Here is a 27,092-nt window from a genome sequence, read left to right on the forward strand (position 1 = left end):
AATTCCATTCGTTGATTTTTGTATATGTTGAACCATCCTTGCATTCCAGGAATAAATCCCAGTTAGTCCTGGTTGTACAATCTTTTTAATATGCAGCTGAATTTGGTTTGCCAGTTCTTTTCTTCTTATATAGAGAATGTTTCTTCTTGGGAAGAAGATGGTTTAACAGTTATTAGTCTCTATTTTGGGCACTGATCTGAATACACATACACATATATACATACATACATACATGTTTACAGACAAATACACATATGTGCACATTACAAATAACTAGGTTATGTTTATAATTATAACTTTTAAACTTTCATTCATTCATTCAGTGGCATCCTCTGTGAGATTGCAAACCTCATAAGAGCAGGGACCACCTTGCTCTTGTTTATAGTGCTGCATTCAAATTCTTGTTTGGCACTCTGCTCTTGATGAATGTATGTGGAATGAATGAATGAATGTTGTTTAATTCTCTGAGTAATCTCTTCTGATGTTTTTACCATCTTCATTTAACAGATTAAAATAGTTTAACCAGTGTAACAGTGGTGAATCAGTAATGCTAAGGCAAGTGAATTTGTTTTAATTAATTAGTTAATGTGTATTTATTAAGCATCTACCATGCACCTGGCTCCCTATAACTGGCATTGGAGGTGTAATAGACAGTCCTTGACTTCAAGTAGTAGCTTACAGTCTGGTTGGGAGAAGTGGACAAGTAAATAGAGAATTATATAGCATAGTGAGGGATTTGATAGAGGTATCAAATCTATATATTTTATAGATATACTTTATTTTAGAAATGAGTTAACTATTTTCTGTGTTGAAAAACATTGTACACATATACCTCCAGGTTATGACAAGTCTAAAAATATTAATTGTGCTTACAATCTGTGTTGAAGTGTTTTGCTCCAGAAATCTTTTGTGTTTTTCAGCCTCACTGTGATTTGTCTACAGAGTTAACAGTTTCCTTTGTCTACATAGTTTTTCCGAAGTACTTTCTTTTTAGAGACTCACTCTCAGTGTACTTGAAAATTCAGATACTTAAAAAAAAAAAATCCTAATATCTGAGAATTCTAAATATCAAATCCAGATTTCATGGGAATAAGTTACTTTTTAAAAAGGCGCAAACATGCAAGGGTGCAGTTAGTATTTATTTAATTTTTAGAACATATGTTACTTTTGCTCTCATAAATACAGTAGTCAAAAATTAGATTATAAACTCCTAGAGTCTGCATGTATATTCTGTATGTTTTCTTCATTAAGAACTTGCAGTATTTTACTGTTTCATATAAACAGCATTTTTCAGTATTAACTAAATATAGTATATTCTTTTTCATACTGACACTTGTAATAAATGCTTATTCTTATGATATCATATATTATAGTATTATTTCCTACTTAAGTAGCAAATACCAGTATTCTCTCTCCCAGTACCAGATGATTTTAGATTGTCTCATTTGCCAAAATAACACAAGTAAGGAATGTAAACAGCAAGCCTTGTTTTGTCTTGTTATGTTTTGCAAATGTGATTTTGTCGCTAGTTCCCCCTTCCATTTTTATTAGTTGTTTCTTTTCCAGAATGCCTCAAGTTTTGGTGAAATTGTAATGGTTCTGGCTTTTCAAGAGAAAGCAGGTTTTCCTCTCCAGTTAGCACCCCTTGTCAGCTCTTTTAGTTATTTTTGTGCTGGTACCTTTCTTTTCCCAGCTGGGTAATATTTTTTCCCCCAATCCAAATATTTTTAAAAAAAAGGAGAACTCTCAGTTTATTCCATATTACTGCCAGTTATTATTCCTGTTTCTTAATATATGCCAGATGTTCTGCTGTGTAGCCTTTGAAAAACTACTTCACCTCTATCTTAGAGTAAAGGGTGAGGGGATTGGATTCTGTGATTTCTGAGGTCCTTTATGCAATGACTTCAACAATTTTATTTCAAAACAATGCAGATCAGAGTAGAATGAGCTTTTAGCTCTTAGTGTTGGCTAGAGAGTCCTGGAAATGGACGTGAACTAATGACATGATTGGCAAAGACTTTCCCATTTTTCTTTCAGTAGCTCATAGTCTACTGTTGCATCATAGCTGTGTAGCTTTTTGTGTATGTGTGTGTGCATGTGCATGCTTGTGTTTATTTGTGTGTATTTACTAACTCCAAAATTAAAGTTATATGAGTGACCTTTGCAACTCAAAACTTTCAAGAAACCCGAGAAGATAAAATTACTCTTTCAGTTGCAACTAACAGAAATTCTTCAACTAATTGAGACAGACAAATGTTGAGGGGACGAGTGGTGAGATGAGGGGCTTTAATGGCTCACATAATCAGAAAGGGTTAGGCAGAGAACAGGCCCTGCAGGCTATTAGAACTAGATTGTAGGTGTTCTGAGGGATGTTGTCTTCCACCTCTTTTCTTGCATGCCAGCTTCGTTCTGTCCTTCTGCACATGAGTTTTCTCCATCAGTCAAGAGACATGATCATCTGTAATTATAGGCTTAACTCCTTGTTGCCCTGTGGCTAGAGGTCTCACTAGCTAGTTCCAATTCACCAAACAAATCCCAGAGAAGAGCTCTTGACTGACCTAGCCTAGGACATATGCCTTCCCGAGTGACCAGGGGCTAGGGCTTATTGCCAAAAAGGAATGATTCGGAGCAGGAAAAGATTGCTTACTTGGTAAACAGAGAATGCCTGTTATTGGTATTTAAAGGATTCTAGTTTTGAGTTTATTTAAAAGTAGAAAAAATACTTAAGCGTTATTATTTGTAATGGAAAAGAGTTTTTTTATATTACTTATCTGCTTGCACCTTTTGCTGACAAAAGGTTGCTTTTAAGAGCCATACTCTTTATTCTTATAGTGTAGGCATATTTTAGTAGTCAGCTGAATCAGTTTTGGTTTGGATGATTTTCTTACTATGCATACAGTGCTGTATTCTAGTGATTTTGAACTTAGTTAACTCTATTCAAATGAAGAGGGCTTTGATTTGGGTCTAGCCAACCTTATAGTCAAATGGCGACAGAAGGATGTCTGCATATCTATGTGCTCAGTGTTTTCCTTCCTGTCTTATTTCCTTTATTTTTTTCTCTCTTTCTCTGTGTATTTAAACCACACCCCATGAATCAGTATTTGCATGTAAGAATTTGTAAGTAATATGGTTAAAGTTTACTCTTGTTATTTTAATATGTAATGTCTAGTTGATTTTGTGCAGAAACGTGGGATAGCTAAAATTTGTTTAACTGATTTCTATTTAATGATTACCCCTTGGCTTCTTACTTTTAAAAATCTAGACTCAGTTCAGCACAGCAAACATTTGTTGAGTGTCTAGTATGTTCTAGGTACTAGATTTACAAAGAAGTATAAAAGCAGTTATGTCTCCTAACATGAACTTAGAGAAAAAAAGAAACAGAAAATTTCAGCACGTTATAATGAAGTTAAACGTGTAATATGCTCTCCACCTTAATAAGAGCTCACCTTTTTTACATTTAAAATTTTACTTAAATATAATTTACTTGTAGAAAAATGACCATATCATAACTAAGCTTGACAAATGTTCACAAACTTAACACATCAATGAAACCAGCACCCAGAGTGACTCAATTTTAAATACACCAATATATAACTAAATGCATAATAGTGAAAATAGTGGAAAAGGATTTTCTGCTGTCCTCAGGTGCTTTTTTTTTGTTTGTTTTTTTCTTTTGCTTCAAAGAGTATTTGCTAGTTGCTGCTTCTGCTATTGTGTCTTCCGATAAAGAATGATTTCTTTGGTATTTTAGCTGAATGCTAGGAATACCACTGTATTCAAAGTGAAAAATGCATTCTCTCTGTCAGTACTAATTTTCATAGTCATTTATTAAAAAAAAGATGCTGTGGGATAGTCTACCATTCCAAATGGCTTAACCATGTAAAGTATCAAATTTTGAGGAGAGTATAATGTGATTAAAATTAACATTATTTAGCAGGATTTCTTTAGAAATATTTCTGTGATTCTAACATTGATTTTTATTATTGTGGATTTCTGTAACTTCCTGATATTTGTCAGATTTCCTTCAGTTGTGTACTAGCGTAAAATCTCCATGAATTACTGTTTTCCAATTTACATTTTTAGTTTTCTATAAAGGAGCATATTTTAATGAAAAATTTAGGGTGAATATAATTGAAACTATTGCACTAAAGATAGACAATTTTTTAAGTATCTTGAGCATTTCAGAGGCATCTCTTCCTGAGTATCTAATTGATATACCTCAACATTTAGCGTTTTTCCTTGTTGAGATTTGTTACTCAGTTTTTAAGATATTTTCAACCACTCTTAAATGTGTGATTATTTTCCCTGAATATTTTAAAGACATTTAATTTGAAATGTTTGTGGGATTTTTATCCACTCTGAAGTAACAGTGTTTACATCTTTCTAATGTGAGGTTATGTGTTATTTATTCATTTTGGGTCTGTGTAAGGGAAAAAGCTTGGCTTGATTTTAAAACCAGTAGTGACACTTCTGAGAATATTAGAATTGTCAGCAATTAAGCAAATCATTGAATATTTGAAAAATATTACATTTTTACAATAACTGCTCTATGGTAACAATTTAAATTTATTTTCCACTATAGAGTCCTATTATTACCTCATGATGAATAGCATAAAAGATAAGTAGTGTTTTTCTTAAAAACTCTTAGGATGATAGTGTGTTAGTGGAGTGATTGAATGAGAGATAGAGAGATATGGAATTTCTTTGCCCTAATTAAATGAAAGTGTTTAACTATTATATAAAGGAACTTTGCGTCATATATCAATTTGTGTTCTTTTAAAGGAAGGAGCATCGGCCCGTAAGACTCAGACTCCTGCAGCACAGCCAGTACCGAGACCAGGTAAAAATAGAAAACTTTGGTTTTTGGTTTTTTCCCTAAATGATCACAAGAGTGAAAATTTTTTGATATGTATAATGCTTTAAAGGAATTGAAATTTTACTTAAAATATTTCTAAAGTAATATCATAAGAACCTTTACTTGAGTAAATAGGTATATTTGAACAGTTAAATCTTTTAAGAAAATATTTTTAAAATTTTAGAAAAATGTTTCAAAAAGCTGTTTATATGTAGCCATCCCCTCACCGGTTCCTTCTTTGAATTCCGTGATAGTACACGTGGATGTGATTTTTTTGTCCCCTGTAGAACCATAATTTTAGTAGACTGATATGCAGCCTTGATGCTTAGAATTTCAGATGTCTGTGTTATTGAGCGTATAAGGTTCTGTAATCATTTCTTAAAAGTGTGTGTTTAGCAAAGGTCATATTGAAGCTATTTTAGAAATATTTTTCTTCCCTCTTCTTCCTAGTACATAAAAAGATTGAACTTTATAAATGCACCTAGATACCAACACTATATTCATTTTAGCTGTTTTAGGTTTGGTTTTGATGTATGTTTGTTTTATTTTTGCATTCAGCATAATTTCAGTGCTAGGCTGTACCACCTGTCTTTTCTACTGCATTAGCGCTGTTGAAAGTGACTGAAGAGAATGAGGAGGATTGGAAGGGCACGGGCAAGAACTTACCTGGGTGACCTTCCTCTCACATTTGGCAGTATCAGTAGTGCAGATTTGGATATCTGTTATTCGTAGTATGTTCACGCAGGCTAATTCTAAAATTGTGTAGATTGTAAATATTAAATATTTCTGGAAGCACTTTTAAAGTATAGTATTAAGATTATATGGGGCTTGTACTGGAATGGTTTGTAGGCTAATTCACTTTGTGCTGGATCCATACGCTTGGATTTTGACATGACTAGTATTTACTTCTTTTTCTTCCTTCTGTGAGGAAGATTGGCCCTGAACTAACGTCTGTTGCCAGTCTTCCTCTTTTTGCCGAGGAAGATGGTTCCTGAGCTAACATCTGTGCCAGTCTTCCTCTATGTTGTATATGGGATGCCATCACAGCATGGCTTGATGAGTGGTGCATAAGTCTGTGCCTGGGACCCAAACTCGTGAACCCTGGACCACCAAAGCAGAATGTGTAAACTTAGCCACTATGCCATGGGCCAGCCCCTTACTTTGTTTTTTTAATGACAGTGGGTTTGTTTGAAATCTTTGTCATTCTTGATTTTGAGGAGAAGTGGAGAAGAGGAGTTCTGTCAGCCATATGAAATTTGGAGCACACTGGATCTAATTTATTTCAGATGACAGGACTGTCGCCTATTTTTAAGTAGAGAGAACCATACCAAAAGCCACTATGAGAGTATAAGGAAGAGCAATTAAATTTAGTAAATATTACTTGAATGCCTTCTGTGTGCTCAGTGCCAGAAACTAGGAGAAGCTAAAGGAGCTCTTTTCAGGAAGGAAGAAAACGATGAAGGAGATAGGGACGGGCCGACTGAGTTGGGCCCTGAGAATGCAACCTACCAAGCAGAGGCCTGTTGTGGAGGCAGTTGGATGCCAGGTGCACAGTCGTTTGTTTTTCTTTGGAAAGGAGGGGTAGGAGACTATAGTTGGTTAGTCTAAAGAAGATCACATGAGACACTCAGAAATAGTGTAAAAGGGGAGAAATCCCCACCCCAGGATTCTAACCCAGTTTTGTGTTGTGTGATGTAACGTCGTCTCCACTTGGCATTTTTTCAAAACCATTTGGCAAACAAAGGAAAGGGGTGGGGGAGGCACTATTGCCGAAATAAACCGGCCTGTTCAAACCAGCTCGTCCAGGGAATGTGGTCCTGGGGAAGACCAGATATAAAGTAGGAGCTCTGTGTCTTTTCAACTCTTAATATTCTATCATTCTTTTTCACTCCTGCCAAGGTGCACTGGCGATTAAACTGATAGAAATTAATCTGAACTCATGGCTCCTGATATAGCAGATATTCTCATGCCTTCCATGTGAGGTCTCCTCTTCCTTCTTCCACTTGCTCCTTGACTCTCATAGGTCCACAGTCCCTACCCGCCTTTCTAAAGGCGAAGATTATTTTATAAGCTGTTAGCACTTCTTTGTCAGTAAGACCTGATATGGGTGGGTGTTAGCAGTTTGTCATCTTGGTTTTGGTTAGTGAATTTTTGTTTTGCTGCAGAAATGTTAAGTGTATTTGCTTATGGGGTGCTACCCAATTTTGAGGGAAAGTTGTATGAAATGTGACATGTTCACCCTGTGTTATCTTTTTAAAATTGAAAAAATGTCAATGCATGAAACACATCTGGCAAGGTGATATGTTGTAGATGAGAGATGATAGCTTTATGCTGCTATTTGTTAGGTGGAGTTGGAATCATTTGAAAATGGGGGATTGAACCACCTGTTCTTGTTTCCTTCAGTGAAGGAACTCGAGGATGGAGTTCCATTTTTGATCATTTTTTGTTTTTAATTTTTCCACCGGCTGGCCCCACGTGCATATGTATTTTTAACCTCGTCTTCTGCCACCTTCTTTTGTCCCTGTGGTCTGCACATCCGCAGTTCCATAAGCACAGCAGTTTCTTGTGGCCTTTGGCGTTTGCCCACATTCCCATCTCTTATCTGGACTGTTTGTCCACTTGTTCTTTGCAGGTTGGCTCCTTTTCATCCTTCAATCTCAGCTTAAATGCTCTTCCTTTGAGAGGCTTTTTCTAAGCGTTCTGTCTACAGGACACTTTTCTGTCAGTGTACACTCCTTTGTTCCTTAATATTACATATTCAGATTTGTTTATTTGTATGTGTTCTTTGCTTCTTTGTTTATGGTCTGACTCCCTTACTTTGCTGAAAGGTCTTTGAAGGAAAAGGATTATTTCTGTTTTATTTATCGTTATAATAATAAGAACCTAGCAGAGTGCCTTGTACTTAGGCTCTGAATAAATATTTAAGTGAAGACTATGATTATATTTGAAATCAAACATAACAACAACAGTTGCTTATCCTCAGCTTGTAAAGTGTGCGTCGTTGCATTTGCTGAAGTCGTGGTAGTGTTCGTGGTGCTCCAGGCAGTCGCATTTAGCATCAGCTGTAGCCACAGGGTCAGTAAATGGTAAATGCGAGCCAAGACCCGGCTAAGGACTTAACGTGCGTTGTTGTTTTTAAAATTCTTACAGCAATAGCAAGATGGAAACAGCGTTATTTCTGTTTGACAGTTGAGGACAGCTGAGGCTGAGCAGTCAGTCAGTTCAACTTAGGAAGTGGCAAAAGGGGGATGTGGGTTGAGATCCCCTGAGTACAGCCTCTTGCTTTTAATCTCTCAGCTGTAGAGACCAGTGTTACTCTGCCTTCTCCTCCCCGCCCCCTTAAGTCAAGCTTATTTGTGTGTTTGTCACACTGGCCTGCTTTGGTTCTCACTTACCAGGGAATCTATTTATAGTCTTTTGTAGTTACTTTTCACCAAGCCTCTAACTTTATGTTTAGTACGTGAGCTTTTATATTTTGTCTTTTTCTTACATTGGGTCTTCTCAGCCTTGATTGTAGTGCATCTTTTCCTAAATTCCTGAGTGTGTTGTGCGCTTACTTACCAAATCAATAATATTTCAATCAAAGATTTCTTTTCCCTTGTTCTCCTTAGTCATTCTCATAGCAACTTGTGTCACCCGTTTATCTGTATGTCTGTCCATCCTGTCATTCTTTTATCCCTCTAACAAGTACCAAATATTTATTTGAGACTATATTATATTGCAGATGATGTTCCGTCAGTCCTCTGTCTAAAAATGATTTAAGAAAGTTTTAGTATTTTTTTCTCGGGAAGAAGAAAGATGAGAATACTATAATAAGTATGTATGTATGACCTTGTATTTGTGTATATCTTTCTCTGCTTTATGTAGCTGGAAGAATCATGCTACTGAACTTGATAATACTTTATCACAATGCAATAGCTATACAAAGAAGTACAAAGTAATAGTTCAAATGTAGCATTTTTCTGCTTTCAAAATGGAACATATTCCAAAAATGTGTGTGCTTCCCTTTAAGAGTGGTGTCTGTTTCTAAGAACTTATGGTTAAATTAGAATTTTAAATCTCCTTAGTTTTCATCTATTTTTGTGATTAAAAAAAGAGAAATTCTAGCACAGCACATGGCACATAGAAGGCAGTCAATAAATTTTTATTGTGTGAATAAATACAGAAAATTGAACATACAGCATTTTTATCCTAAAATATTAATCTTGAACTAGGCTGATATTATCTCAACAAATATTTATGTGCAATAAACAGTCTGTTGTGTATACATATAATAAAAAGATAGGAATATTTATATTTTTATAACATATATTTACAATTGTTAATAGTGTGGGAAATTCAAGATAATATACACCTTCACATGACTCATTGCGTATAATGTTCTCTTCTAATAAAAAAAAATTTTAAAGAGAGAAAAAAGGTAAGAAATATTTTAGATCTTAGCTCTCAGTAATTCCTTTCTTTTTCCTCTGAAATGGCTAAGCACATTTCCCCCTCCCAGCCCTTCTGCCAGTGTTGTGTGCTCTTGTAGTACCTGTTTGTGCATTTATTACAGCGGCAGTCAATTATTTATTTGCTTCATTTGCTAGATGTTAACATCCATGAACAAAGATACTCAGCGCCTAGCAATGTAGTATATCCACTTTCCTTGTCCTTACAGATTGTTGACTAATGCTAAGGCGTTTTAATGTTTTTTGTGAAGCAGAGATGTAACAATATTATTTGAGAAGATTGCAATACCCTTTAAATTTTATAACTAGTGATGATGTAAATACAAATAATTTTTAGGCCTTATTTGCTTTGTAAGTTTGAAAATAAGAATATGATTTTTATAACTCAAAATTTTGCTTTTTTCTCATACAGTTTCTCAAGCAAGACCTCCTCCAAATCAGAAGAAAGGTGAGGTTGTGCCTGTGATTCTAAACTTACTGTAAAAAGTACATCCGAATAAGCTAGATGACAAACCCAGGGCTGCTCTTATGCTTGTGCAGGTGTGTCACGTGATTGTGCTTGGGATCCATTCTGATTTGTCAGTGCTCAGGTCCTGTTGATTATTCAGTATTTTCAGTATCACTGCTGACTTAAAATATTTTTTAGCTCAAAAGAGTTAAAATTACAAATTTATAAACTTTTAATTTATAATTGGGAAACTAACTGTAATTCCTTTTATAGTAACATATTTGCTACCTTGAACCTTTTGTCTTCACAGGGTCTCGAACACCCATTATCATAATCCCGGCGGCTACTACTTCTCTAATAACCATGCTTAATGCCAAGGACCTTCTGCAGGACCTGAAGTAAGTCATTCGTTCCACTGTTCTTTTCAGAGGACATGGAGACTCCTTATTTGGAGAACACAAAATTTCCGTTCCTGTGCTTTACAGATAGTCTGAAAGACAATTTTCCAAATAGAATATATTCTTTAATATCTGGACCCTGTGGGGAAAATTATAGAAACTTTTGGCTGAAGTCCTAATTAAAAGGATGCTCTTGTATTAATTTTTAGTATGAATTGTTTTGTTTTGATTTTGCCCTGAAGAACTTGAAGAGGTTCTAAAACAAATTCAGATTTTTTCCCTCTCCCTCCCTCCAGGTTCCAGTTGAAGAATGGGAAAAGTGATATGAACTTCTCTGTGTTAGCTGTAAACCCGGGGGGAAGAGCTTAGGACCGTAGTTTTCTCACCTAGACATTAGTAAAAGTTAGTTGAAGAGTGGAAATGAAACCATATACTATGTTAAAATTTCCAGATGCTCAACTTTCTGAAAAAAATTTTTATTGAGGTGTAAATAACATGATGATTATCTTCAGGTGTCCAATGTAACGATTTGATACTTGTGTATATTGCGAAAGGACCACAGCAGTAAGTCTAGCTCACGTCCATCACCATAAATAGTTAGAATTTTCTTTCTTGTGATGGGAGCTGTAACGATGTACTCTCCCAGCTCCTTTCATACATGCAGTACTGAATTAGTAAGTACAGCCTCCATGCTGTGTATCACGTTGGGATGACTGACTCGTGACTGGAAATTTGTGCCTTTTCATTTTCTAATTGGAATTTTGCACTTGAAGTTTTTACTGTCTCTCCTTTCTCATTTCCTCTTTAAAATGAATATAGTCACCATTGTACTCAGTTTGTTCTGGTAAACATGCATCATGGTAATGGGTACAAAATAAATCTTTTCCCCACCCAACCAGCTCCACACTTAAAATATCAGTAGTGTACCTATTTTCAGCAGCATTTATCTTTATATTAATTAATATGAGTAGGCGTGCTGCTTTTAGAGATCATGACTTTGTTTTAATCTTTATACTTCTTGAATTGGCTGTTATTCACAGAAGAAAAATGGCAATGTTAAAATTGTTTCAAATAATTTTCAGTGATTTGTGCATTAGCAAGGTTTAAAATGAGCCACAGTTAAATGACTTTCAGAATGCTGTCAGCTTTATTAAGGTTGTTAGCAGCGTGGCAGATGAGTGGTGCGGTGATTTCTGGATGTCTGCTTGTGCTCGTGACGGAATGAGGCCCACCAGGCCCTCCTCTCATTTTGAATCTCGTGTGCCGGTTCTCAGAAGGTGTTGGTGCTGTCAGTAATGTGCTGTTTGCGTCTGAGTTGTGGATGGATCTTGTTCTAGGTCATTACATTTTTACATAGTATATGTTAATTTCAAATTAACTATCTTTTTTCACTAAAAACTGAAAAGTGTGTGTGTGTTGGCAAGCCTGTGCACGGGGCACACGTGTTCCCAGCCACCTCGCTCAGGTGCATACTGTGTTTGCATCCTTTTTAACAAGTTCCCTTTCTCTTTGCCAATGGTGGTACTAGGCTTAATAGGTTAAATACAGTAATTTTTTTTCTCCCTTAAACATTGGCACCTGAGCTAACATCTGTTGCCTGTCTTCTTTTTTTTCCCCCTTATTCTTCTCCCCAAAGCCCCCCAGTACATAGTTGTATATTCTAGTTGTAGATCCTTCTAGTTGTGGCATGTGGGACGCCACCTCAGCATGGCCTGGTGAGCGGTACCATGTCTGTGCCCAGGATCTGAACCGGTAAAACCCCACGCTGCTAAAGCAGAGTGCGTGAACTTAACCACTCGGCCATAGGGCTGCCCCTGAATGCAGTAACTTTAATACAATATTTTCAAGGGGTAGAATGTGTTTTTCCTTTCCCCACATGTAGGCACATGAATTAAGACAAGAATAATTTATAAACATTTGTTGACATAGTATAAATATAGTAAAATGCTATTCAAAAGAAACAGTCACCTTAGCCTTTAAATAAGTAGTGTTTCTCAATAAATTGTTTTTCAGTCATCCTGATTTTTAAAATGGGTAAATATTTTACGTATCCAGTTAAACACTGCTGGGTGATTTAGGGATTTAAGATAGTTCATTCTGCTTTTGATTGAAGAAGTGAAATAAAAATGGAGGAACCCAGCGTTATAATATATCATAGTTTGGAGGCCAAGAGAGGTATCGTGGTCTCTAGTTAGAGAGAAGGGGGCTAAACTGTATTCTGCGATGCTGTTTTCCTGGCGTTCGGTGCGTTGTTATGTGAGGGACCTCTTAATTAAATGGAGGTTGTCGAAATTGTCCAGTTATGTCCTCGATCATTAAACCTTGGCATTTCGTGTGAATTTGGACTTTTGCTCACTAAGCTTTAACATGGCTTTCTTTGAAGCAATCTTGGATTGAAGGCACGCCCTTACAGAGTGACTTTGTGCTTGCTTTGCCAGGTGCCACAGGAATATTCCAAGTCTAACGTTGATTGTTTCGTTAAGTTCTCAGCTTGGGGATTTCTGGTCCCCCAGCATAGTATAAATTCAAATTGAGGTCCGACCTGTGTGGCATTTGGGTTGGCCCGTGGCTGACAGGTTATCTAGGATCCCTTTTTCTTCCCCTGCTTTAGAGCCAGATGAAGATGGATTCGCTTCCTTAACAGTTGAGTGGAATTTTTTTTTTTTTTACCTAGTTGATCCTTTGGTTGATTGTGCACCTCTTCTGATGTTCCAGTTCTAGCTCCTTTGTGCCCTTCCTCATGTGGGTGGAAAAACCAAGTCTCAAGAAGGCATGCCCCATCTTCCGTTTTCCTCTACTGTAGCATGAGTGATTTCTAGCCCATTTCTGTTTTCTTCCCAGCTCAGCTGTGCATTTCAGGTGTGTGTTGTTTTTTTTATGCAGCGTTTCTTGGTGTTTATAGCGGGAGGGTGTTCATAATGTGTGGTACGCTGCGTTATTGGAACTGGAAGTTTATGAGGTGTATTTAATCTAGCTTAGTAGCAGCTCTCAGTCTGCCACATGTACATTAATCTGTTAAGACAACAGCACATTTCTTAATTCATTCTTCTTAATTGTTTGAGTTCTGCCTCAAACTTTCTAGAAGTTGAGACCTGAAAAGGAATATGGAATACAGTAGCTTGACCCACTCTTATCCTCAATGAAAATGCTGAGAGAGAACCTTAAAGGCTCCTCTGGAAGGTAGTTGCTTAGCAGGAAATGCAACTTGCTCTCCCAGTGACCAGTTTCGTTGTTTTCACCTTTGGACAGTGGAGATTCCTTTTTTTTTAATTGAAGTCATAATAGTTTAGAACATTGTGAAATTTCATTTGTACTTTATTATTTGTTGTTCATCACCCGCCTACCCTGTACCCTCCTCCCCTCTGGTAACCACTGATCTGTTCTCTTGGGCAGTGGAGATTCTTAATGAACGTTCAGGTAGAGAAATTAGCTTTTATTTTGGACTTGTTTTGGGATAACTCAAGAACAAAGCAAGCTCTTCTTCAACATTCAAGACGTTACGTTCACTGTTAGAATTACCATAATATTTTGTAATTCTAGTGGTCTAACGTTGAAAGTTCTTGTTAAATATTTTTAGTGATAACTAGAAACATATTTTCACTCAGTAACATAATTAATATCCAAAAGAAGAATGTGAGTGAATACTCTGCCTACTTTCTCAGTAAGATAATAATGACAGTTGTTGAAGAAAGAAAACAAAAGCAACCTCACCTCTGAAAGAAAATCACACTGCTTTGAAATAATTTATGACGAATTAAAAACAAGAAGCAAAATAAGTTGTAATACTTGCCCGTTTCAGGTTTCACCAAACGCAGAATCAAATTTTAGTGCTTATGACTTAAGTGGATGTATAAAAATCTATGTAACCTGGCACGTACAAGTATATCCATATATTAAGCATGTTTCTTTAGTCCTTTTATTATTTTATTTTATTTTATTTATTTTGAGGAAGATTAGCCCTGAGCTAATATCTGCTGCCAGTCCTCCTCTTTCTGCTGAGGAAGACTGGCCCTGAGCTAGCATCTGTGCCCATCTTCCTCTACTTTATATGTGGGATGCCTGCCACAGCGTGGTGTGCCAAGCGTTGGCATGTCCGCACCGGGATCCGAACCTGGGAACCCCAGGCCGCCGAAGCGGAATGTGCGCACTTAACTGCTGTGCTGCTAGGCTGGCCCCTCTTTAGTACTTATGAATGAAATTTTCAATGAACTTTTTTCCTTTAACAGTATGGAAAAAAGGAATTATGTTTTATATTTTCGTAGGCTGTTACAGTGAAGTTTAGTGTTCTCACAGTGTTGTGGATTACTCAAGTAATTCCTGAAGTAATCTACAATTGCTCAAGTAATCTACAACTGGGTGAATAAGAAATATAATCATTTTGGCCTGCCTCTTGAAATAGATTTGACAGTATAACTGAGACTGTGTCAGACCCAGGCAAAAATGGATTTCATTAACTGCTTTAAAATAATGTTTAGTTTTGGTTCGAGCATTTATGTATCTCCTTTACTCCTCCTAATCAATATGCAAGAGTAGTTTTTCATCATTTATATTCTTGGAGATATGATACGCATCTGTTTTTTGTTTTGTGCTGTAGTCTGTGTCCTGAATCTGATACCCAGTCTTTCCAACTAAACTGTGAATTCCTCAGAGAAGGGGGCTTGTTGTTGTAGTTACTTCTGTCTCCTGTATTTTATCTCCTGTACCTTTTCCAGTGTTTACAAAACACTGTATTTTAAAACAGTGTTTGCCTAATGATGGTATTAAGTAAGTGTTTAGGAAGGAAAAGAACAGAACGGGGGAGCACAGTGAGAAAATTGGAAAATGACAGACTTGTGTATCACATTCAAACTTTGTATTTTTGTGTCTGTGAAATCATTGCATGCATGTATTTCTAATTTTAAATCCATTTTTTGGTATATGGTAGTTGGATCTGCACTGGGACCTGATTTGCGTTCCCATGGAGCATCGTTATACTTGGTGTTGCGGTGTTGGCACTTACTGCATGGTTGGGTGTTGCTTAATGACGGGGATGTGTGTTGTGTTAGGCAGTTTCATCGTTGCGTGAACATCATAGAGTGTACTTACACAAACGTAGATGATATGGCCTACTACACACCTCGGCTGTGGTGCTAATCTCATGGGACCGCCATTGTATATGCTGTTCATTGTATATGCAGTTCGTTTTGCGGCGCATGAGTGTGTTGGGATCAAGTGATCTTTAAGGCCCTTTCTAGCTCTTTGGTTTCTGTGATTTGTGAATTTGGTATTTCCAGTTCTCACAATTTTTAGTAATTGACAACTATTTATATTTTTTATAAATATATCTGAATGGTTACAGAAAATTTACAGGAAGTTTTTGAAATGGTAAAAAGGTTCTGTCTTTAAATTTTCGTTCTCCAGAAACTTTGTTGTTCATCTGAATGTATTACAAATCTAATACTTAAATATTGTTTAATAATAGAAGAGAGTAAATACAGAGCAAGGAAATCACACATTTTAGTGTCTTTCTCCTTAGTCTTCCTATAGAGAAGACAAACAATTAAACAGACCGCAGTCTTAGGATAGACCAGGCCTAATTTTTCTTCTAAGTTTCAAACGCTCCCTTCATTGTTTAACACCTCATTGCAGCTGACGTGTCCCCTACAGTTTGAGTCAGCTGGAGGCTTTGCCATGTAATTAATGCATAATTGAAACCTCCTCCACACAGTTAGAGTACTGGCTGAAACCAGTAGCTCCTGTTGGCTTAGATTCTATTTGGTTTCATGTAAAACTGAGGATTCTTCACTTTTCGAGCCCTTTAATAAGTAAATGAAACAAAACAAAATAGAGCCCATCTTAACCTTTAACATCCTAAATAACAAAATTAAGATTATATTATAAAGTATTAAAAAGCACATTGTACATTTCTAAGCATGATCTTAAGAGAAGTTTTAGTGAGACTGTAAATTTATTTAAAATAAACTGATTGGGTGGCATTTGTGATTCTGGCCATGACGGCAGCCTCACAGGGCAGAGTTCAAAGAGGAGACGTGCACTGCGAGAGTGCTCCAAAGATGTGCGGAGGGCTCCCCTTGCACTGGTCAGATACTGTTGAGCACGCATGTGAGGAAACTCCTGAAGGCCTGGGCAGGGGCAGGGAGAACAGGGGACTGGAGCTCACCCTGGGCCTGAGGAGTTCACGCTCGCAGCAGCCACAGGCAATGCAAAATGATTCAGCCACTTTGGAAAACAATGTAGGAGTTTCTTAGTTTTTTATCATTGCATTGAAGATGTTATTGTACTATTTTCTAGCTTTCCTTTGTTGATAATATAGGTCAGCTGTTAGGGTGATAATCAGTCATGAAGGAAATCTGATTTATCTGGGCATTTTAAAGATCATTTTAAATTTGTTTATCTGCTATAACTAGATGTAGATTTCTTATATACCCCACTTTGGGATTTGTTAGAAGTAAATCTGTGGATTTGTGTTTTTCTTCAGTTCTGGAAGTCTTGCCCCTTATCTCCTTAGATATCACTTCTTTCTCCCCTCCTCCCCTTTTTTTCTTTTTCTCGAACTTAAATGAGGCATCTGTAGAGCTTCTCCTTCCATCACCCATGTCTCTTAAGCAATCCCCTCTGTTTCTCGTCCCCTGGAATTCTTGATCGTTTCTTGGGATTTGACGTCTAGTTGTCTGTCTCTGGCCATGCCTAGTCTGCTGTTAAGTCTATCCATTGCGTTTTAGAATTGGATATCTTACTTTTCAATTTTAGTGATTCTGTTTTGTTCTCTTCCAAATCTTTGGTCTTTTCAAAATGATTTTTATCCCTGTACATATTTGCGAGCTCATCTTAGGGGCTTTGATCTCTGACAGTTGTGTCATTTGAAATGCTTAGTTATCTTTTTCTTTGGACTGTTGTTTCACTCATGATACCTCATTTCTGTGTGTATTTAGTTTGTTACTATTCATTTAATGTTTTTTCATTTACTCATTTACTGTTCATTTTCCTTGGAATTTTTTCCTGTGGAAATTCTTTGATTTCCAGAATGAAGGTGGAAGTACTCCAGAGAAGACTTGTATTGTATTTGTGTCTGCTGAGCACCCGGGAGCATTGCCATCAAACATCGCTTTTAAATTCTCAGTTTGAGATTTTTTAATATCCAGATATTATTGTTAATTCCTTTTTTTTTCAAATTTCAATTTCTTTTATTTAAGAAAAAAGAAAACTATATTTTTAACTTGGGAAACATCCATAAACTTGTTCTGTTTTCAAAATAATCTTAAAGTCTAGAACTAATCTTGCTATATCATCTCATGTGCATTTTTTTCTTGGACAATAGTAATAAAGTTATTTCAGTAGAACTTTGCTTGTTTAAACACTAATGACTTAACCATATCACCCATACTCCTTACACTCACGGAATGTAAAGTGGAATAAATAAATGGCAAATATTGGATAAGTTAGTGGACTTCACAGTATTTCTCCAAATCACGTTTGTCCATTCACCATATCAATTGTCCAGTCTCAGTTGTGCAATTCTGGTTGTATTTGTTAGACACTTTTAGTTGTAAGTGATAAAAACCAACTCAGAGTAGCTTTATCAAAAAATAATTTATTGGTTCAAGATAACTTGAAAGTCCTGGCTTCTGATACAGCCGGACTCAGTGCTCAAACGATGTAATCAGGAGTTGGTCTCTCCATCTCCCAGGCAGGTTGTCCTCCGTCAGGGGCAGAGGTGACTGTCAGAAACTCCAGGTAGGCAAACACAGAAGACAGACACTGCTTGTTTCCCAGTACTTCCAGCAAAAATCCCAGGATTAAGTTTCATTGGCCTCGCTTGGATAACATGTTTATTTCTCAACCAGTCACTGTGGTCAGAGTTGTTAATTCTGGCTTCAAGTCCAGGTGAGGTACAGTTGCAGTTCTGAGGTTTGATTTTCCTTATGATTGCCAGGGTGTTAGTTAGGGCTGGGGTGAGGAGGGCAGGAAAAACAGTGGGCAGTGGGTTTGTTTCTAGTTTACCATTATACTGAACTTGACTCCTGAGAGTCTTAGCTTTTTAAAAGATGGAACTGCTGTTAGATTCCCTACCTTGAGCAGAATTTGGCCTTGTTTCCTATTTCAGGAGCCCAGTGAAATAAAGTAAAACCAAGGCTTAAGTTTAATTAGTTTGCCAGTGCCTTTTATGGATAGAAGTTTGCAGTGTTATTCTGACTTCTTTGGGTTCCCTTCTTTACTCAGTCTTTGGTCCAAGAATTCTTAACTTCTTGCTAGCTAGCTTAGAGATGCCTTTAAGATGTTCTTTATACTTTATCCTACTTTGGAAAACTTTATGACAGTTTCGTGTAAAGTTAAATGTACCCTATGACCCTACAGTTCCACTTATAGGTATTTATATAAGAGAAATGAAAACATATGTCCGCAAAGAGACTTACACAAGAATGTTTATAGTAGCTTTATTTGTAATAAGCCCAATTTTGGAACCACCCAAATGTTCACCACAGGAGAATGTATAAATATTGTGGCATATCCACACAATAAAATTCTTCTCAGCAATAAGAAAGAATGAACTACCTCTATGCCCCACAGCATGGATGAATATGAGAAACATTAAATTGAATGAAAGAAGCCAGGCACTAAAGAGTATGTCCTGTACAATTCCACGTACATGAATTCATAGAACAGGCAGAAGTGATCTGTGGTGATGGAAAGAAGAATAGTGGTTGCCGATTCGGGGAGGGAGGATGGGGATTTACTGAGAGGGGCACGAGGAAACTTTTCTGGTTTCTTGCAGATATTCTGTATCTGGATTGGAGTGGTGCTTACACTGGGTATACGTTGATGCAAACTGGTCTGTTTGTGAATTTCACTTTGTGTAAATTTTATGTCAATAAAAATGTTGCTGTGTATGCAGAAATACACTGAAATGAAGCAATGAGGCATAAATTTGATATTTGTGAAGCGTATATTCCTTGCAGGAATGACCTCACTCCCATGTTTTCTTACAAAGCAACAGCCAAGTGCATTATGGAACCCGAGAAAGGAAGATCCCTGTAGATGAAACTGTGTTGCTTTCTTGTTCCTGAGATGCATATGAAGGGATCAAGCAGTACATTTGAAGCCAAGAGAAATGACGAGTATCTGTCCCTACCCTCCGCCCGCCCCATAATGCCTCTGATTTACCTGGAGTGTCATTAAGGCATTATCCTAGTTTAATTGGGAGTATTTTTTTTTAATTCTTTCTTAGTAGTACAAAATGGCATATCCAGTAGTCATTGGGGCCTTAGGTTTGATGAACTACAGTAGGAAGAATGGCTAAAATTCATATTGACTAGATGTGTAGTAGTTATCTTTTTAGTGGACTCAAGTTTAGGGGAATAGGTAGGAAGTCTGTCCTTGTTATCAAATGAGATCAAGGCTGAAAGGCATTTTGAAATACAGCTACTTTTTACTGCTAACAGAGAAATCTACTGTTCTAAGGAAAGGCCTAGATATATGCAGAAATTAAAATACTAGAGCATGTAAAAATTCTAGGACTATAGTTAAAGAACCATGTTAGTGACTCTGAACTTTAATAAAACTTAACATCAACAAATAATATAAACATGCAAATGCTGTATCTCTCATTTATTATGCATTAAAAGTTGAATTTGCTGTGTAATAGACTTTTTTAAGTTGAATATTATAATAGATCACTCATTTGTATATATAATTCATTCATTATTAAACTTTATAAGTAATTTTATACCTTTACAACATTAAAGTTCAAAAGCTAGAAAAGAGGGAGATGCAATATTTAAGAATTTAAACATTTTAATCCCATCTAAATATAGACTAAGATAAATTAAAGCAAAGCGCCTTTCTCTTGGCAGTAAGACCCGTCTGTTCTGTGTGTCTGAAACATGAGCCTCAAGAGGGCAGGGGCTGTATTTGTACAACTATGTGTATTGTGTGATGTAGCACAATGTGTTGCGTATACTCTTCACGTAATATGTCTTTGTTATTTGTGTCTTTATATTAGGACGGCTTCCATCAATGCAAGTCTATTAATTTCTAAAAAAATTCATTATTCAAAGTGTTAGTATTGTATCTGGCATTTTCTAAGTGGGCTTGGTTAATAAATAACCGGAATCCATCAGGAGTAAAATGATTATCTGGGAGAAATTTTTAGTGATACGTCTGTCAGTCTTAACTTTTCCATCGTATGTGATATGGATGTGAAAACAATGAGCTCAAAAGTGAGGTTCAGTATAATCACAATCTCCATGTACTAGTTATCACTGCATGGTGAACCAGGGTGTGGTATTGAAGTTTTTCAAAGGACCCTACCAAGTGCAGCCTGTCATGCATCCTCTTTTGTCTCTTATCCTTAACTTTAGAAGCAGAGTGACATTCAGTGCCGTGACTGCATTGCCTCCATTAAAGTGGAGAGGTCAGACCATAGCTAAGAAAGTATGCTAATACACTGTGTATTAGAAGTGTGTATGTTTAAAAAAAAAAGTAAGACTGTTTTAAAGTACTTTGTGAGCACTAACAAATCTAGAGCTGGCAACAGCTCTGCAGATTGCTGAACTATTTTTGAGAATATCTGTTGATGGTACAGTAGAGAATTGAACCACAGAGTTGGTAATTTACTGAAATAGACAATTGACATACACTGATTTAATTTCCTTACTTTAAAATTTGTGAAGTAACCCTGAAATTTGATGGCATTTTTCTAGTTTTGCTGAGGTATAAATGTGAAAAGGAGTGTTTTGTGAAGCTCCTGGATAGGCTAAGACACCTACCCAGGAAGAAACCTGGCTAGCCACATAGCTTCATTTCAGGTGACCCGTTGATTTATAGTAAAATTTCCCTCTGAGAGCATTTGAGAAATCAAGGATTAGTGTGGTCCTTCATGTAGCCCTAGAGAAGGCTGAGTGCTAGATGAATAAATATAAATCGTGTGTGTCTGTGTGAGAGACACAGACACAGAGAGAGAGACACACACACACGCACACACACACACACACACACACACACACACACACACGGGCTTATGTGAAAGCAAAGCCCCATACTGTTCAGGCATTATAATCTGTACATGCAGAGTGGGTTTATTTTAAAAATAAACATTTTTGGTTCAAAACCATCAATATTTAAAAAATGATTTCTAAATATAATTTATTTTCCTATTTGTATCACATTGAAGCACTTGACCTTTTCTCATCTGTGTTTTTTCAAAGATTTGTCCCATCCGATGAGAAGAAGAAACAAGGCTGCCAACGAGAAAACGAAACCCTAATACAGAGAAGAAAAGACCAGATGCAACCAGGGGGCACTGCAATTAGTGTCACAGTTCCTTACAGGGTAGTAGACCAGCCCCTTAAACTTATGCCTCAAGACTGGTAAGATAATCTATATTTTTTACATAGTCATTAATTTTTTATATAATGAACAAATATCCAGTTTTGTGATGAAGTGTTAGTAGAACCCGTTCTTGAAAGCTATGTTACTGTCTCATTTGGTTATCAATAATGTTAACATTCTAGTACTACGTAAATGAGTTTATATTTTGGATACCTAAACTTCTGTTTTACTTATAAGAAGAAACGCTTCTGGAAAACGTACAGAGTAAAACTTCTTTGCATTTGTCCATTTGTTCTGAATAAGCTTTTAGAACAAAACTTTCAAACAGACTAATGTTATTTTGAGGGCCTATATTTTAGATTTTTGATTTGGAGAATTAAGATTTTCTGATAGGAAATGTTAAGTGAAGGCATTGTTACTTTTATTGTAAGGGAATAATTTAATAAAAAGAACGTTACCCTGGTTTAACTCTTTTATTGCATTAAAATGTCGTTTAAGAAAATACTAAGCTATTTATAGTATAAAGTACCTATAAATTTGTATATATGAAATATCTTAAATTACTTCGTTAATCGAAGCTGGAGTAAAAATACAGAGTCTGAGAGTGCATCTCTGTGACACAGAGATGCAACACATTGGTGCATTAAATGAAATTGGCCTTTGAAGTACTTTTTAGTCTTCAGATATTAGGAAGTCAGCCATTGAGAATATTAGTATGTCAGAAATTTACTAAAGAAAAAAGGGTCTTTAACAGAGATACCTTGAGTAATATATGAAGTGAATAAGAAAAAAATTTTAGTTACCAAGTTTAAAACGTGTGGGAAGTAGGAAAGTTACACCATTTGTATTATATGTTTGCAAAAAATGACAGTACAGTGTGTACAAGTGCCATCACTTTGCTACAAAATATTGCTTATGTATGTGAGTTAGGTTCCTACCCATTGGTGTCATGATCTAGGAATAATACCTTCCTTACCTTTCTTCTTTTCTTTTCTGTTAATTGTCCTTTCAAGAATTCACTGGGAAGAGTTTTTGTATTCTCTTACTCCTCTACTAGCCCTATGAGACCTACTAGGAGCCATGTGACCCCTATCTAGCAAATTCTCTTTAGTTTGGCAGGCATCTTGGGCTTTCAAGTATTGTATGGTACAAGTTACATCATAAAGTTGAGGCCATTTAATAGTGTGCTGCATTACCAAAGATGGTTTTGGCAGTACGGGGCATATATCCCGTGAAAGGAGGAAATTTTTTATTTAAGATTTGATTTTAACCTTAGGGACTTTGAGAAGGTTAAGATCTAAGCTGTGGTTTTTCACAGTACCTTTGATCGTTCCCATAGGTCTTTTACTTGAGTAGAAGGTAACCATTGTTTAATGTTTTGTTGAGGGTAGAGAGTCTCCATTTAATGCAGTGTTTATGAAAGTGTGGTCCATGGACCTCTGGGCATTCCCAGGACCCTTTTAGGGAGTTGTGTGGTCAAAACTATTTCCATAATAATAGGGCTCTTCTCATCGTTTGCCAGTCCTCCCTCAGGGGCAATAGCATAACCAGTGCACAGGCTTGATCATTTATTTCCCTCTCCTCACACCCTCTCTCCTTGCCCCGCTTCCCCCCTCCCTTGCTCTTCTGGCTGGTGGACTGTTCTCTGGTATGCGGGTTCACTTCTGCTTCCTCACCTGTGAAATGGGGATGATGATGGTACTCACTCCTTTGGATTGTTTTGAAGATTAAATGTGTTAACAGAAGGAACGTGTAAAGTGCCTAGAACAGCACTGGCAGCTAGTAAATGCTCGGTGATCTTACCAGTGTTAACTGTTCCTGTCGATGTTGTGGTTTTGTTCCCACCTCTTTACTTGTAGGCTTAAGCTGTTTATGGCAGTTAGACGTATTATAATTTCTCAATTTAATTAAATATATTGTAAACGAGTGAAATATGAGGGCCTAGAAAGAGATTCGTTCTTTTAGGAAAATGAAGTTGAATCGTTGGAGAAACAAGTTACTTTAAAAAAAACTTACAGAGTTTAGGGTTAGTGAAATAGCTCTAAAACAGTTGGAAAAATTAAAAAATCTAGATGATTTCTGTACTCAGATTACTTTCCAAATAATTGGAGGAACTTAAGAGTAAGGCCTTGGGGCTTCATAAAATGGTTGGTGAATTACTATAGAATTACCTTACTATATAAGGTTTTTAATTAAAGTAAAATATTTAAGATGTCTTTAAATTTTTTTAGTGAAGTATAATTGACATGCTATTATTATGATTAGTTTCAGGTATACAGCATAGTGATTCCGTATTTTTATAGATTATGAAATAGCACCACGCCATGGCTAGTTACCGTACGAAGTTATTCCAGTATTGTTGACTGTGCTCCCTGTGCCACACTGCAACCCCATGACTTCTTTATTTTATGACTGGGAGCTTGTACCTCTTGGTCCTCTTCACCTATTTCACCCATCTCTTCTCCCTGCTCCGCTCTAGCAACCGCTAGTTTGTTCTCTGTATCTGTGAGTCTGTTTCTGTTTTGTTTGTTCATTTGTTTTGTTTTTTAGATTCCACATATAAGTGAAATCATGTGGTATTTGTCTCTGTCTGACTTATTTTCATTTAGCATAGTACCCTCTAGGTTTATCCACGTTGTTGCAAATGGCAAGAGTTCATTCTGTTTTATGGCTGAGTAATATGCCTTTGTATGTTTGTACCACATTTTCTTTCTTTATTCATGGATTAATGGACACTTAGGTTACTTCCATATCGTGGCTATTGTAAATAATGCTGCCGTGAACATAGGAGTGTATATATCTGTTCAAATTAGTATTTTCATTTTCTTTGAATATATACCTAGAAGTGTAATTACTGGATCATGTGGTAGTTCTATTTTTAATCTTTTGAGGAACTTCCATACTGTTTTCCATAGTGGCTGCACCAATTTACATTCCCACCAGCAGTGCCCAAGGGTTCCCTTTTCTCCACATCCTCGCCAACACTTGCTCTTTGTGGTCTTTTTGATAATAGCTATTCTAACAGATGTGAGGCAGTATCTCATTGCGGTTTTGATTTGCATTTCCCTGATGATTAGTGATGTGGAGCATCTGTTCACGTGCCTCTTGGCCATCTGTATGTCTTCTTTGGAAAAATGTCACTTCAGGTCCTCTGCCCATCTTTTTTTTTTTTTTTGAGGAAGATTAGCCCTGAGCTAACATCTGCTGCCAGTCCTCCTCTTTTTGCTGAGGAAGACTGGCCCTGGACTAACATCTGTGCCCATCTTCCTCTACTTTATATCTGGGACACCTGCCACAGCATGGCTTGACCAGTGGTGCATAGGTCTGCACCCGGGATCTGAACTGGCGAACCCTGGGCCACTGAAGCAGAACGTGTGAACTTAACCTGTGTGCCACCAGGCTAACACCTCTGCCCATCTTTTGATCGAATGCTGGGGGTTTTTTTTTTTTTTTTTGAGTTGTATGAGTTCTTTATGTATTTTGGATATTAATCCCTTATCAGATAATATCATTTGCAAATATCTTCTCCATTCAGTAGGTTGCCTTTTTGTTTTGTTACCAGTTTCCTTTGCTGTGTAAAAACTTGTTAGTTTGATGTAGTACCATATGTTTACTTTTACTTTTGTTACTCTTGCCTGAGAAGGCAATCCAAAAAAATATTACTAAGACCAGTGTCAAAGAGTTCACTGCCTATGTTTTCTTCCGTGGTTTCAGATCTTACATTTATGTCTCTAATCCATTTGAGGTTTTTTTTGTATGTGGTGTAAGAAAGTGGTTCACTTTCATTGTTTTGCATGTAGGAGTCCAGTTTTCCCAACAAAGATGTGTTTGAATTTTAAATGATTTTCTTTTAAAACCAACTTTTTTGATGAACAGATCAACTGCTGTTCCCTATTGCATGGGAAAAGTGGGCTCTTACTCTAATTCATAGAAGGGAAGAGAAAAAGGCTGAAAAGATCACATATAAGGATTGTGCATATAATTATGTTTAAAAGACTTATGCGCAAAAAACCGATGCATGGGCAGTATAGCAGTCCTTAATGCACTCTAATGGTAACGGCGTAATGAACAGTTCCGGTAACGTACTTGGCTTGCCTCAGAGAAGTGTTGACAGGAGGCTGCATCACATGCGTAACTATGAGACTCTCCTTAAGGACTTACCCTGACCAGAGCTGATGTTTGAGATGTTCTCTCTCCACTCTCCCCCCCCCCCCCCCACCCCTCTTCTATGTTCAGGGACCGAGTTGTGGCAGTTTTTGTGCAAGGTCCTGCGTGGCAGTTCAAGGGTTGGCCATGGCTTTTGCCTGATGGATCACCAGTTGACATATTTGCTAAAAGTAAGATTCTCTTTATTTTTACTGCTTATCCAATATAGAAATGCTCTTACTTTGTTTAAGAGAAAGAGCCATCCACGGCTCTGTGTATATGTGTCATATCAAAGAATTCCTATTAAGTAGCATGTATAATGTTAATTTTTAAGCACTTGTGAAATATTTTTAAAGCCTTTTTTGAACATTAATATTGCCTGTGTATTCATATCTAAAAATGAATTAGCACCTATTCCCCAACATTAATAATTACTTTTTAGGTCGCTTAAAAATCATTAATATTGTTGCATGTCCATACAATTTTATTAAAATTGATGGCCAGTTTTTAAGTGGATTGACTTGCTGAACCATAGTGTGTAGCTGTAACTTGAAGTGCCGTGTGACTTTGCCAGCTCTCCCATTGCCTGGCATGATTATAGCTGATTGGCTGCTTCTCTTCGTTCAGGTCTCAGCTCATGTATTCTCTCCTTTTAAGAACCCTTCTCTGACCGCCCTGGAAATAGCCATCACCTCCTCCCAGTTACTCTCTCAGCTGTTTCATTTTCATGATAGCACTTACCAACGCTTCATCTTACCCGTTATTTTTATATCTTTGTCATAAGTCTTCCCTGGTTAGAATGCAAATTCCAAGGTGGAAGGAGCCTTCTCTGCCTTGTGCACCCTTGTATCATCAGCACAGAAGAGTGCCTTCAGTGGATATCTGTTAAATGACTGGATTTCATGTGGCTTATCTTTTACTGACCATATATTTTTATATATTGGTATACCAGAAGTAGATGAATGTAGCCTGTTGTTTTGCTGGTAGGGGTATTCCAATTATTATTCAATTCAGGTACCCAATTAAGTTAGTAATATTAGTAAAATTACTTTTTAAAAAGCATTCTCATAAGACAAATATGTTTATTAAAAACGACAGCTTTTAGTTATTATGAATGTAGATTGTGCTTTGAAAGCCAGCCCTGTTTTTGGCAACTTCAGGTTTTGTTAGTGGTACTACCTTTCTTTCCAGGCTAGAAACTGCCCAGGCTGGAAAGTTTGAAACATTTATTCTCCTACCTTCATTCATTTTTAAACATGAATTCTAATACTACTAATATTATGATAACTTTTTATATGTTATTTCTGAAACTTGAGTAGTGCACAGAGTTGATAAATAGAAAATTAAAGATATAGAGAGAATGAGAATTTTAGTGAAAGTAAAATATCAGTGAACATGAGTGTTGTGTTTAGTCTGCTTGCTTGCCTTGTTGAATAGTATTGTAGTAAGAAATGATCAGAATGTCT

The 27,092-nt window shown here is 36.7% G+C and overlaps 1 protein-coding gene across 1 annotated transcript in view; it reads left to right on the forward strand.

Annotated features, from left to right (window-relative positions):
* CDC73 (cell division cycle 73) overlaps positions 1 to 27,092 on the forward strand; it is a 117,964-nt gene that overhangs the window by 81,286 nt on the left and 9,586 nt on the right. The window contains exons 11-15 of the mRNA XM_046678482.1: positions 4,783 to 4,840; positions 9,719 to 9,754; positions 10,065 to 10,152; positions 21,357 to 21,518; positions 25,717 to 25,817. Of these exons, the coding sequence (XP_046534438.1) occupies positions 4,783 to 4,840; positions 9,719 to 9,754; positions 10,065 to 10,152; positions 21,357 to 21,518; positions 25,717 to 25,817 (445 nt within the window). The remainder of the gene's footprint in view (positions 1 to 4,782; positions 4,841 to 9,718; positions 9,755 to 10,064; positions 10,153 to 21,356; positions 21,519 to 25,716; positions 25,818 to 27,092) is intronic.

This window comes from Equus quagga, chromosome 12 (genome assembly GCF_021613505.1).
Source record: "Equus quagga isolate Etosha38 chromosome 12, UCLA_HA_Equagga_1.0, whole genome shotgun sequence".
In the NCBI taxonomy this organism is placed as follows: domain Eukaryota; kingdom Metazoa; phylum Chordata; class Mammalia; order Perissodactyla; family Equidae; genus Equus; species Equus quagga.